The sequence below is a fragment of the Rattus norvegicus genome, chromosome 18, assembly GCF_021556685.1.
Source record: "Rattus norvegicus strain SHRSP/BbbUtx chromosome 18, alternate assembly SHRSP_T2T, whole genome shotgun sequence".
In the NCBI taxonomy this organism is placed as follows: Eukaryota; Metazoa; Chordata; class Mammalia; order Rodentia; family Muridae; genus Rattus; species Rattus norvegicus.
In genome coordinates, this window is record NC_141551.1 from 45,157,263 (window position 1) to 45,168,162 (window position 10,900).

The following is a 10,900-nucleotide window of genomic DNA, read 5'->3' on the forward strand; positions in this document are numbered from 1 at the left end:
TTTCATTCACTTTAACCATGTCGTGGACCAAATCGTACAACACCTAAACGTGCTCTGTCCTCTATTAAGGAAGCGTCCTGAGTAAATGGTAGAGAAGACTCAGTCCATCCCGGGTATTTACATCAGTTTGGTTGTGAATTACAGATAGAATTAGGTACTCAAAAGACTGAACATTTCAACAAAACTAAGATATTAAGATTTTAGAACAATCAGAATGGTAGGGGAAAGAAGTATTTGAAGGATTAATAAATATTTGTTGAAAGCAAAGAATATATAATTTCACACAAAAAAGGGACTGCCTAGTACTAAGATGTATTGACATATATATGTACACATACCTAATTATTTAGTTTTGTTTTGATTCAAGTATAAAGAAATAGTCGTATAAATGTAAAAGAAATGGGGTTGTAAATGTTATTTACTCATCTTCCTTTTCAAATAATTGGAATTAGACTGCTCAAAATTTTAGAGGGAAAATATTATAATTAGTAGATCTATATTTATAGAATCCCGTTAGATAAGGAATGAGAAATAAGTTGATGTTCAGCCAACTATAAATTAACACTATTTGAATTTATAGTCTATGTTTATCCCTGCTGAAGAACAAATCTAGCTCTACTCCAGAAAAGAATAAATGAGGAAAAAAGGGCTAGTGAGAAAGGAAAACGAATCCAAAAACATTAGGCTATCAGAATGTTCAGAAAACATTGAAGCAGTAAGTAAACAATATGAAGTTTACAAAAATTTGAATATGTTTAGTAATCATCACTGGAAATTAAAACTTGGTAAATATTTTAAATTCTGATAGTTCCTAGTGTTACTAATATGTAAAAAATAAATAGTAAGCTTAAAATATTTTACTTAAAATTGATTTTACCTTGAATTTTCAACTTTTTACATTTTTTGAAGTTTGTAAAAAGAAAGCAAGAACATACTGTGGCTCATATGTTGAGTTCTAAGGACAACTTACAGGTGTTTTCCTTCCTTTCTTCCTCCCTTCCTCCCTTCCTCCCTTCCTCCCTTCCTCCCTTCCTCCCTTCCTCCCTTCCTTCCTTCCACTATGTGGGTCCCAGGGAACAAAATGAGATCATTCATCTTTAAATTTTAATTGATGCAAAGAATTCCCAACTCTAAATATCTAGTCTATATAATTATAAAGCAGTGTATATTTATATGAATTTTCAAAGCAGCACCTTTTTTAATAGAATAAGTTGAAAATTGTCTATAAAAAAGAAAGTTATAAGACAATTATACACTACAATGCCACACAGTACTAAAATAGCTAGATGTGTATGTCTTGATGAGGATAGCTAAAGTAAACTTAAAATGTAAATTTGAATCTGTATATTATCCAATTTACTATAAAAAAATCTATATGAGTGTTTGAATATTCATACAGGAAATAATCAGCTTGTTATAGTAGGTGATTGATCTAGAGTTAGAAAAAGACCAGGATCCAAGATAGACATGAGTTTCATATACTTTGTAAGCATGCCTTTTTTGTTTTCTGTTTTTGTAAACATGGTCTCTCTCTGTGGCTCATATTGGTCTTAAATTCATTACAATTCTTTCTTCTGCGTTAGCCTCCTAAATGCTTGAGATTTACAGCTGTGAGTCCTCTTACTAGGATATACTATTTTTATAATGTCTTTTAGAAAGTTAGCTATTTTAACCTGTGAGGTCTGTATCACATTCTCCTATACTTAATTCATTATCTTCCCAATTAAAATTACCTTGAGATTCATCAAAAGAATTGTTTGACTACGATAATTAATTCTTATTTTACTTTCTATTATTTGTGTACTTTTGCTTTGTGCTTGAGGGTGTTTTGTTTGTTTTGTGTTTTGTTTTGTTGTCCTTTGAGTGGTCTTTTGACACTGGAACTCAGAACAATTCTCCTTCCTCAGCTTTCTAAAGGGTTGAATCACAGGTGTGTAGTATCATGCCAGGTCATCTTATTTATGTATTTTTTCAAATTGCATGCTTTTGAAAGACCTTATTTTTTGGGTTTTTTGGTGGTTTTTTTTTTGTGTATGTGTGAACACATAGATTTGTAGTTACAAAAAGGATTTTTGTGGCCTAATAGTCAATTCAATATTTATTTTTAGAAAGGTTATAAGAACTATATATACTATTGGTGCACATTACTTAACTATGTTTGCTTCTTTCTACACTAGAAGTTTTCTTAAAGTGGTATATAAAAAATAAAAAAGTACACAGTCTTTATTAATCATATGCTAAACATTGTGTCACATTGAGGATAAAGATAAATGTATGTTTTAATTTGAATTAATAATTTGAATTTTTTTAAAGTTTGGAATTGTTGATGCTGATGGATATTTAAGTTTGTACCAAACAAACTGGAAATGTTGCCCAGTTACTGGGAGCATGCCTAAGCCGTATCTGGTAAGTAAAAAATTCTATGTATGTATGTATGTATGTATGTATGTGTGTGTGTGTGTGTGTATGTATGTATGTATGTATGTATGTATGTTTATGAACGCTTATAAAACCAAGGCTATATTTGAAACAAGTAATATATTAAAATTAATAAATAAAATAGTCTTATCTGTTGTCACTACTACAGGCTCCTGTTGTAATATGTGAAAATTACTGAGTAAGCTTTAGAACAGCACCATATCTTCAGAGATCCACAGAAAGTACTAGAAATTTTTCTAACCCCACTAAGCTATAAATCAGTCTTCTACCTAATTAAGAAGATTAGCAGGTGCATCAGACTGTTTTCTTTACTTAGCTCTTACTTACAAAGTAGAAAAGGCTTCTTGCTACTGACCCTGTTGTTTTCATCTCTGTTTAAGAGTGTGCATCCTTCATAAAAATTTGCCTACAGAGAATAAAAATGTACTTAGTCTGTTCTTCAGTAAAACCCTTACAGAACTAAACATAACGGTGTATAATTAAAAAAGATTAAGATTATACATTATGATTCTGTTAATTCTAAAGGTTAGAGTTCAGTATTGATAAGTAAACACAAGATAGAATTGTTTAGGGTAACTTAAAAAGGATTTCGTCAGTTCTTTTCCTCAGAGATTTATTAGGCTACAGTGTGAATTGTGTGAGTTTATATTCCAGAGAAAAGACTGATTGAGACAAGTGCTTTTCTTTTTTAATCGATAAAATGTATCATAGTAAGTTTGATTGAGTATTCAGAAGTATTGTGAGCTTTCTAATTTTGTTTATAGTAACGATTTATTATTGAACAATTATGTAAAAGTTTAAATGATCTGAAAAATACATAATGCCAATTTGACAAAGACATTTACATCTAAAATAATGTTAATTCTGGTTTCTGTCTTTATAAACCAGCTTTGTTGTTGCTTTTTCCCACTTAACTAGATCTAGGGGAGTATTTGAAGTTTAACCTCTGTATGTTTGTTTCTTAAGATATTGGTTGAACAAAAGTGAAAAATATGGTTCAGGAACTATCATATTTTTACAGAAAGAGGGAGACTCAACATGAAAGTTCCTTGTATTCTCCAACTTTTCTAAAAGTTCAGAAGATAGAAAGATAGAAATTATTTTTAAGAGATATAAAGAATATGATCACATTTTAGTTATATAGCCACTTTGTCTTGGAAATTCGACTAGCAACAGTGACATTTATTGTTTATAACATTCCAGGCTTGGCAGTGCCATAACAAGACAGCCAATGATTTTGTCTTCGTTAGTTCCTCCTCTCTGATAGCTACAGCTGGTCTTTCAACTGACAACAGGTAAGAGATAGCTGGAATGAAGTGTATATGGATAGCTAAATTTATTTATTATTGTGTATTTCTTTGTCTCAGTAATTATGCCTTAGGAATTTTTATCATAAAGATTTTTTCATAAAGCATTTTTAGTGGCATAAAACTTGGAAAATTCTAGTACCATTTAAAACAAAAACTATTCTTTTTTTTCTCCATTAATTTATTTATTTATTCTTATCTTTAATGTTCTCATATGGAGACTTTAGAAGAAAGGATGTGGTTTTTGGTGAAATGAACATTTCTTTGTATTTTATTTTCTGTATATTCAGAAAATTTGAAGCCGAAAGGGTACTATTTATTTATTGGCTGTATTATTTGGCTAACTTGTTTAGTCTTCACCATGCCGTATTACTAGGTAGGTCATTTTCACACGAACATAGGGAACGCACATAGCCGGCTAGTTTGCAGGACCATCTCTGCCTTCTTTACTCCATCCACTCATGCAGAGCACCTAAGCTCTGTGGTCAGGACCCTGAGCTTGCCAAGCTTCGGGCACTCATCTGTAAGCCTCAGTTTGTACTAGAAACTAGCTTTCAAGACTGTGACTCTGGCCATCCACGTTCACTAGAGATTCCATGTGTGTGTTTGTATTTTCTATGACTTGTGTGTTACTCAGCTGAGACATTGGGAGATCAGTAAATGCATGAAGTAATCTCTGTGGTCAGCCTTTATCAAAACATAACTCAGTTTTGTAAGTTAGCAGTTTTCTATGTGAGAATGTTATATACACAGTTTTTATATATTTAACAGAAAAACACTCATTCCTTTGAACAAAGTTAAAGTGTTTAATACTAGGCTTATTTTTTTATTTTATTTTTCGGTCAACTAAAAGAAATCCTTTTTTTTTTCCAGAAACATATGTCTATGGGACACACTTGTAGCACCTGCCAATAGTTTAGTTCATGGTAAGTTTTGAAGGCAGTTTATAAACTGAAGCTACAACTGGGAAAGTAGCTCATTTGGAGAGTGCTTGCCTAACACACACACAGTCCTAGGTGTGAACCTGAGCGCCACACAACATATTAGTACATACGTGCAATCTCGGCAACTCATAAGTTCAAGGCCATCCTTTGCAGCATAGTCCATCCTGGACTGTGAGTTCAAAATATTTTCAAAAGAGATTTGTATTTAATATCACATGTTATCAGATTGCAAGGTTAATTCCGCCCATGATATCAGGGTTTGAAGACAAACAGATACTCATGATTAACTGGAGACACTGGGACAAAGATAATATTAAAGCTATATGTGGGGGCTGGGACACTAACTGATCAAGTGGTTTAGAGCACTTGTTGCTCTTGCAGAGGACTTGTGTTCTGTTCCTAGTATCCACATATTGGTTCACAACCATAGGTAACTAGGTCCAAGAATCTGATGTCCTCTTCTGATGCATGCACATGGTATATATACATACATTCAGGTAAAGCAAATCTTAAGAAAATAAAAGTACCTCCGTATATGTGCACATGCATATTTGCAGCCATGTATGTGCTAACCCATTGAGCAAGTGCAGAGACCTGAAGAGCAAGAACTTCATACTATGGCCATGCCTGTACAGTATTGTATTGGATGTTCTAGCAGCAATATGTGAAAAAGAAAAGCTATGCAAAATAGAAGGAAAAAAATAAAGCCATCTTTTAGATTATATAATTGTATAAAGAATCTAAAAGAGAATTCCTAGAGCCAGTATCATCAAGGTCTCAGGGCAGTATACTAAACCAGTTTCTTTCCTCTGTACCAAAAATGAATATATGTAATTTGAAATTAAAAAGGTCTTATCATATTAATGCCCAAAATAATTACTGAGGCATTGGTCAAACAAAATACATACAGGATGTGTACATAGAAAGGGACAAAAATAAAAAAGTCAAAGAAGATCTAAATTAATACAGAAGATGACCCAAGTGTAGAGCTTTGAAATTTTAATTTTGATTAAAATGGCACTTCGCCCCAACTTTATAGATTCAACAGAGTTCTAATGAAATACAAGGAAACTTTTGTATATAACAATAATCAGATTCTGAAGTTTGTATGAAAATAGCAAATAACCAACAAAATACTGAAGAAAAACAAATTCAGAGGACTCCTACTGCCTAAGCCAAAGTTAGTGTAAAGCTGTGGTAAACCAGGCATTGTGACAGTGGTTTTGTAAAAAGGTAAACAGTACATTGGAAAGAATCTCATAGGCTCCCTTATGTATCCTGAACTTGAACAGAAGCACAAAAGGATTCAGTAGAGAAAGAAAAAAAAGAAAAAAACCAGTTTTCAATATAGTGTTAAAAGAATTTAATGGTGACATAAAACAACCAAAAATATCTTTAACACAGACCTCACTTTTCACAAAATAAACTACAAATGGGTTTATAGCTACATGTAAAGGTCAAACTTCTAGGGAAAAAAAAAAAAAACAGGAAAAACTACGTAGCTTTGATTTGGAGATGAATTTTTACGTTTAACACTTAAATAGTTTTATGAACAAAGTGGTGATATATCCAAGAATTTTTAAAGTCTTTTTCTCGTTCTTTGAATGGCAAGTAAGCTTGCAAAAAGATGGTCAAGATAAAGTAATGGAAAAAGCACATTCAGTGTGCTTCAAGCTGACAACCACTTTGAAAACCTTTATAATAAAGTTAAGCATGTGCCTAGCGTGATCCACCTGTATGTACTGTTTTGTATATGAAAGCTACAAAAAGGCTCATACAGGAATGTTCTTAGCAGCTTTATAATATGTATAAATATATATTTATAAGTTATCACACTTATATAATTATCTTATATAATAGATACTATTCAACCATTGGCTGCTATTGAGTCCAGTTTGGCTTCAGTTTCCTTTTTTTATGTTCTCACATAAAACTACAGGTAGTCTGTGGGAACAACCCCATGTCTGACCCTGTTTTCTTCTCTCCACATCTCTTGCTTGATATATCAAATCATTTCTTATACTGCATTGGTCTTTAAACTGTCTAGGCAGGAAAACAAGTCTGTTTACTCTATCTCAACCACCTGATAGAAGTCTGTTTCTTTTATTACTAAGTGGTTTTAACCTTTCTGTTTGTTCTTTTTGACCTTCAGCTTTTACCTGCCATGACAGTGGAGCCACAGTTTTAGCGTATGCTCCCAAACATCAACTACTAATATCAGGGGGCAGAAAAGGTTTCACATGTGTATTTGACCTTCGACAACGACAACAGAGGCAGCTTTTTCAGAGTCATGATTCCCCTGTTAAAGCCGTTGCTATTGATCCAACTGAAGAGTACTTTGTTACAGGATCTGCAGAAGGCAATATAAAGGTAAGCACAGTTGATTCATGGTATCTATAATGTGAAAAAAAAAATAGAAACTTAGGCCTTTATTTATATTTATGATACCAGCATACTCTAAATAGTAGTTGAATTAGTTCTCTTATGGCTAACAGTAATAATTGCTATTTAATGAATCCTTTAGTGAATGGAATCACTTTTAACTTTAAATTTCAGTTTTTTACTAAGTTTTAAAAGATGCTTAATGCTTAAGAATTAAATTTTCTATGGATCTAAATATATTTCAGATATTATAATCAATCTTGACTCTATTCTTTGTTATATGTTTGCTAAATTTCTAGGTTAGCTGAATATGTCCTAGCAGAATTATTTTTCTTTGATTTGAAGCCACTTTTTTATTTCAACTTCTTGCTGCTGGTAAAGGCTGCCAGGTTCCCATTCTCACCACTCTCTGAGAAAGAAACAAGACCAAGCAAAGAACTGAGAGGAAACTTCATAACAAAGTAGAATTACACACTTAAGCATCACATGGCTAGAATTTTGGATAATTCACTTTATGAGCAAACCTAAATAGAGGAGAGAATTATTCACAAGATGAACTGCTACAATAAAATCCAGGAATAGGGGGTTGGGGATTTAGCTCAGCGGTAGAGCGCTTGCCTAGGAAGCGCAAGGCCCTGGGTTCGGTCCCCAGCTCCGAAAAGAAAAAAAAAAAAAATCCAGGAATAGGTTTGGGATTTTCCCAGAATAGGGTTTTCTCCCCTTTTTCTGTACTTAATGAGGTTTTTTGCATGTGTCATAGAAGCAGGCCATTTTTCCCACTGTTAATCTGGAAATCTCACTGTAGCAAAGCAGAGGACAGTTAGCTATCTCTGTGTTGGCCGTATTGGTGCTCCCTGATGTAGTGGTTTTGCTGTAACACAGTTGTGTGATCACGCTATCTTCTTTTTTCCCGGTGCCTTTGTAATTTACCTCAAACTGACTTTAGTTTAAAATAGAACAAACTTTGATTTAGATCAGCTATTTTTAGTTTCTACACTGGTTCTGAAGTTTAGATTTTGAAATGTTTGAAAATACAGTCTAGTGTTAGAGAGCTTGCTCTATGATTAAAAGCACCAGCTGCTCTCAGGATCCAGGTTTGACTCTCAGCATCCACATACAACTCTCAAACATTTATAACTTCTGTCCTCCTCAGGCATTAGGCACACATGTGATTCACAGACATATGTACAGTAAGCCATCCATGCACATAAAAATAAAATTTAAAAGGTATAATATACTTAAGTCTTAATTTAACAAATTCATGTAAAAGTAGTGTGAATTGATTTTGTGTGTGTGAGAGAGAGAAAGATGTTTCACCTATGTGATCTCAAAAATCAGAAAATAAGTTGATTTCTACAAACAAGAAAACATGTCCTGGGTGGGAGAGAGACCTCACCGCCTGATCAGGTGGGCACTCCTGAGGCTGCAGAGCGGAGGAGACCACCAACACTGCCCACCTCTGCCCACATCCCTGGCCCAAGAGGCAACTGTATAAGGCCTCTGGGTTCCCGTAGGGGAGGGCCCAGGGGCGGCAGGACCCCTGCGCCTGAGACACCACCGGAACCTGAAGGAAACAGACCGGATAAACAGTTCTCTGCACCCAAATCCCGTGGGAGGGAGAGCTAAACCTTCAGAGAGGCGGACACGCCTGGGAAACCAGAAGAGACTGCACTCTGTGCACATCCAGACGCCAGAGGAAAACACCAAACGCCATCTGGAACCCTGGTGCACGGAGGCTCCCGGAAAGAGCGGCGCAGATCTTCCCGGTTGCTGCCGCCGCGGAGAGGACTTAGGCAGTACCCCACGAGCAAACTTGAGCCTTGGAACCGCAGGTAGGACCAACTTTTCCCCTGCAAGAAACCTGCCTGGTGAACTCAAGACACAGGCCCACAGGAACAGCTGAAGACCTGTAGAGAGGAAAAACTACACGCCCGAAAGCAGAACACTCTGTCCCCATAACTGGCTGAAAGAAAACAGGAAAACAGGTCTACAGCACTCCTGACACACAGGCTTATAGGACAGTCTAGCCACGGTCAGAAATAGCAGAACAAAGTAACACTAGAGATAATCTGATGGCAAGAGGCAAGCGCAGGAACCCAAGCAACAGAAACCAAGACTACATGGCATCATTGGAGCCCAATTCTCCCACCAAAGCAAACACGGAATATCCAAACACACCAGAAAAGCAAGATCTAGTTTCAAAATCATATTTGATCATGATGCTGGAGGACTTCAAGAAAGACATAAAGAACTCCCTTAGAGAACAAGTAGAAGCCTACAGAGAGGAATCGCAAAAATCCCTGAAAGAATTCCAGGAAAACACAATCAAACAGTTGAAGGAATTAAAAATGGAAATAGAAGCAATCAAGAAAGAACACATGGAAACAACCCTGGACATAGAAAATCAAAAGAAAAGACAAGGAGCTATAGATACAAGCTTCACCAACAGAATACAAGAGATGGAAGAGAGAATCCCGGGAGCAGAAGATTCCATAGAAATCATTGACTCAACTGTCAAAGATAATGTAAAGCGGAAAAAGCTACTGGTCCAAAACATACAGGAAATCCAGGACTCAATGAGAAGATCAAACCTAAGGATAATAGGTATAGAAGAGAGTGAAGACTCCCAACTCAAAGGACCAGTAAATATCTTCAACAAAATCATAGAAGAAAACTTCCCTAACCTAAAAAAAGAGATACCCATAGGCATACAAGAAGCCTACAGAACTCCAAATAGATTGGACCAGAAAAGAAACACCTCCCGTCACATAATTGTCAAAACACCAAACGCACAAAATAAAGAAAGAATATTAAAAGCAGTAAGGGAAAAAGGTCAAGTAACATATAAAGGCAGACCTATCAGAATCACACCAGACTTTTCGCCAGAAACTATGAAGGCCAGAAGATCCTGGACAGATGTCATACAGACCCTAAGAGAACACAAATGCCAGCCCAGGTTACTGTATCCTGCAAAACTCTCAATTAACATAGATGGAGAAACCAAGATATTCCATGACAAAACCAAATTTACACAATATCTTTCTACAAATCCAGCACTACAAAGGATAATAAAGGGTAAAGCCCAACATAAGGAGGCAAGCTATACCCTAGAAGAAGCAAGAAACTAATCGTCTTGGCAAAGAGAATGAAAGCACACAAACATAACCTCACATCCAAATATGAATATAACAGGAAGCAATAATCACTATTCCTTAATATCTCTCAACATCAATGGCCTCAACTCCCCAATAAAAAGACATAGATTAACAAACTGGATACGCAATGAGGACCCTGCATTCTGCTGCCTACAGGAAACACACCTCAGAGACAAAGACAGACACTACCTCAGAGTGAAAGGCTGGAAAACAACTTTCCAAGCAAATGGTCAGAAGAAGCAAGCTGGAGTAGCCATTCTAATATCAAATAAAATCAATTTTCAATTAAAAGTCATCAAAAAAGATAAGGAAGGACACTTCATATTCATCAAAGGAAAAATCCACCAAGATGAACTCTCAATCCTCATCTTAGATTGGTTTATATACAAGTGTGCAATTTCTAGGCTTGAAAGTAAAATGATGCTATCTGGTGCTGGATAGAGGAGCCTTATTTTTTATTATGGCAGCTTGCTATTTTTGTAACATGGTGATTTGTTTGAACACAATAAAGTACAGTAGTAACTGATCTCCCCCTCTTCCTGGATGAGTGAGGAGATGATTAAATGTTGATGTCAGCATCCATGAGCATATTCAGATGAGCTTCTGCTTCTGTTGAAAAGGATGCTGTGTTTGATTGTGGTCCGAAGCTTTGAAGCACTACTTGGCATCTCCT

General features: G+C 35.4%; 1 protein-coding gene across 9 annotated transcripts in view; it reads left to right on the forward strand.

The window, feature by feature from the left end:
- The window catches only part of Dmxl1 (Dmx-like 1), a 171,435-nt gene that overhangs the window by 150,230 nt on the left and 10,305 nt on the right, over positions 1-10,900 (forward strand). For all 9 annotated transcript variants that reach the window (XM_087592837.1, XM_087592831.1, XM_087592833.1 and 6 more), the window contains 4 exon segments: positions 2,314-2,406; positions 3,643-3,734; positions 4,620-4,672; positions 6,843-7,060. In XM_087592837.1, the coding sequence (XP_087448963.1) occupies positions 2,314-2,406; positions 3,643-3,734; positions 4,620-4,672; positions 6,843-7,060 (456 nt within the window).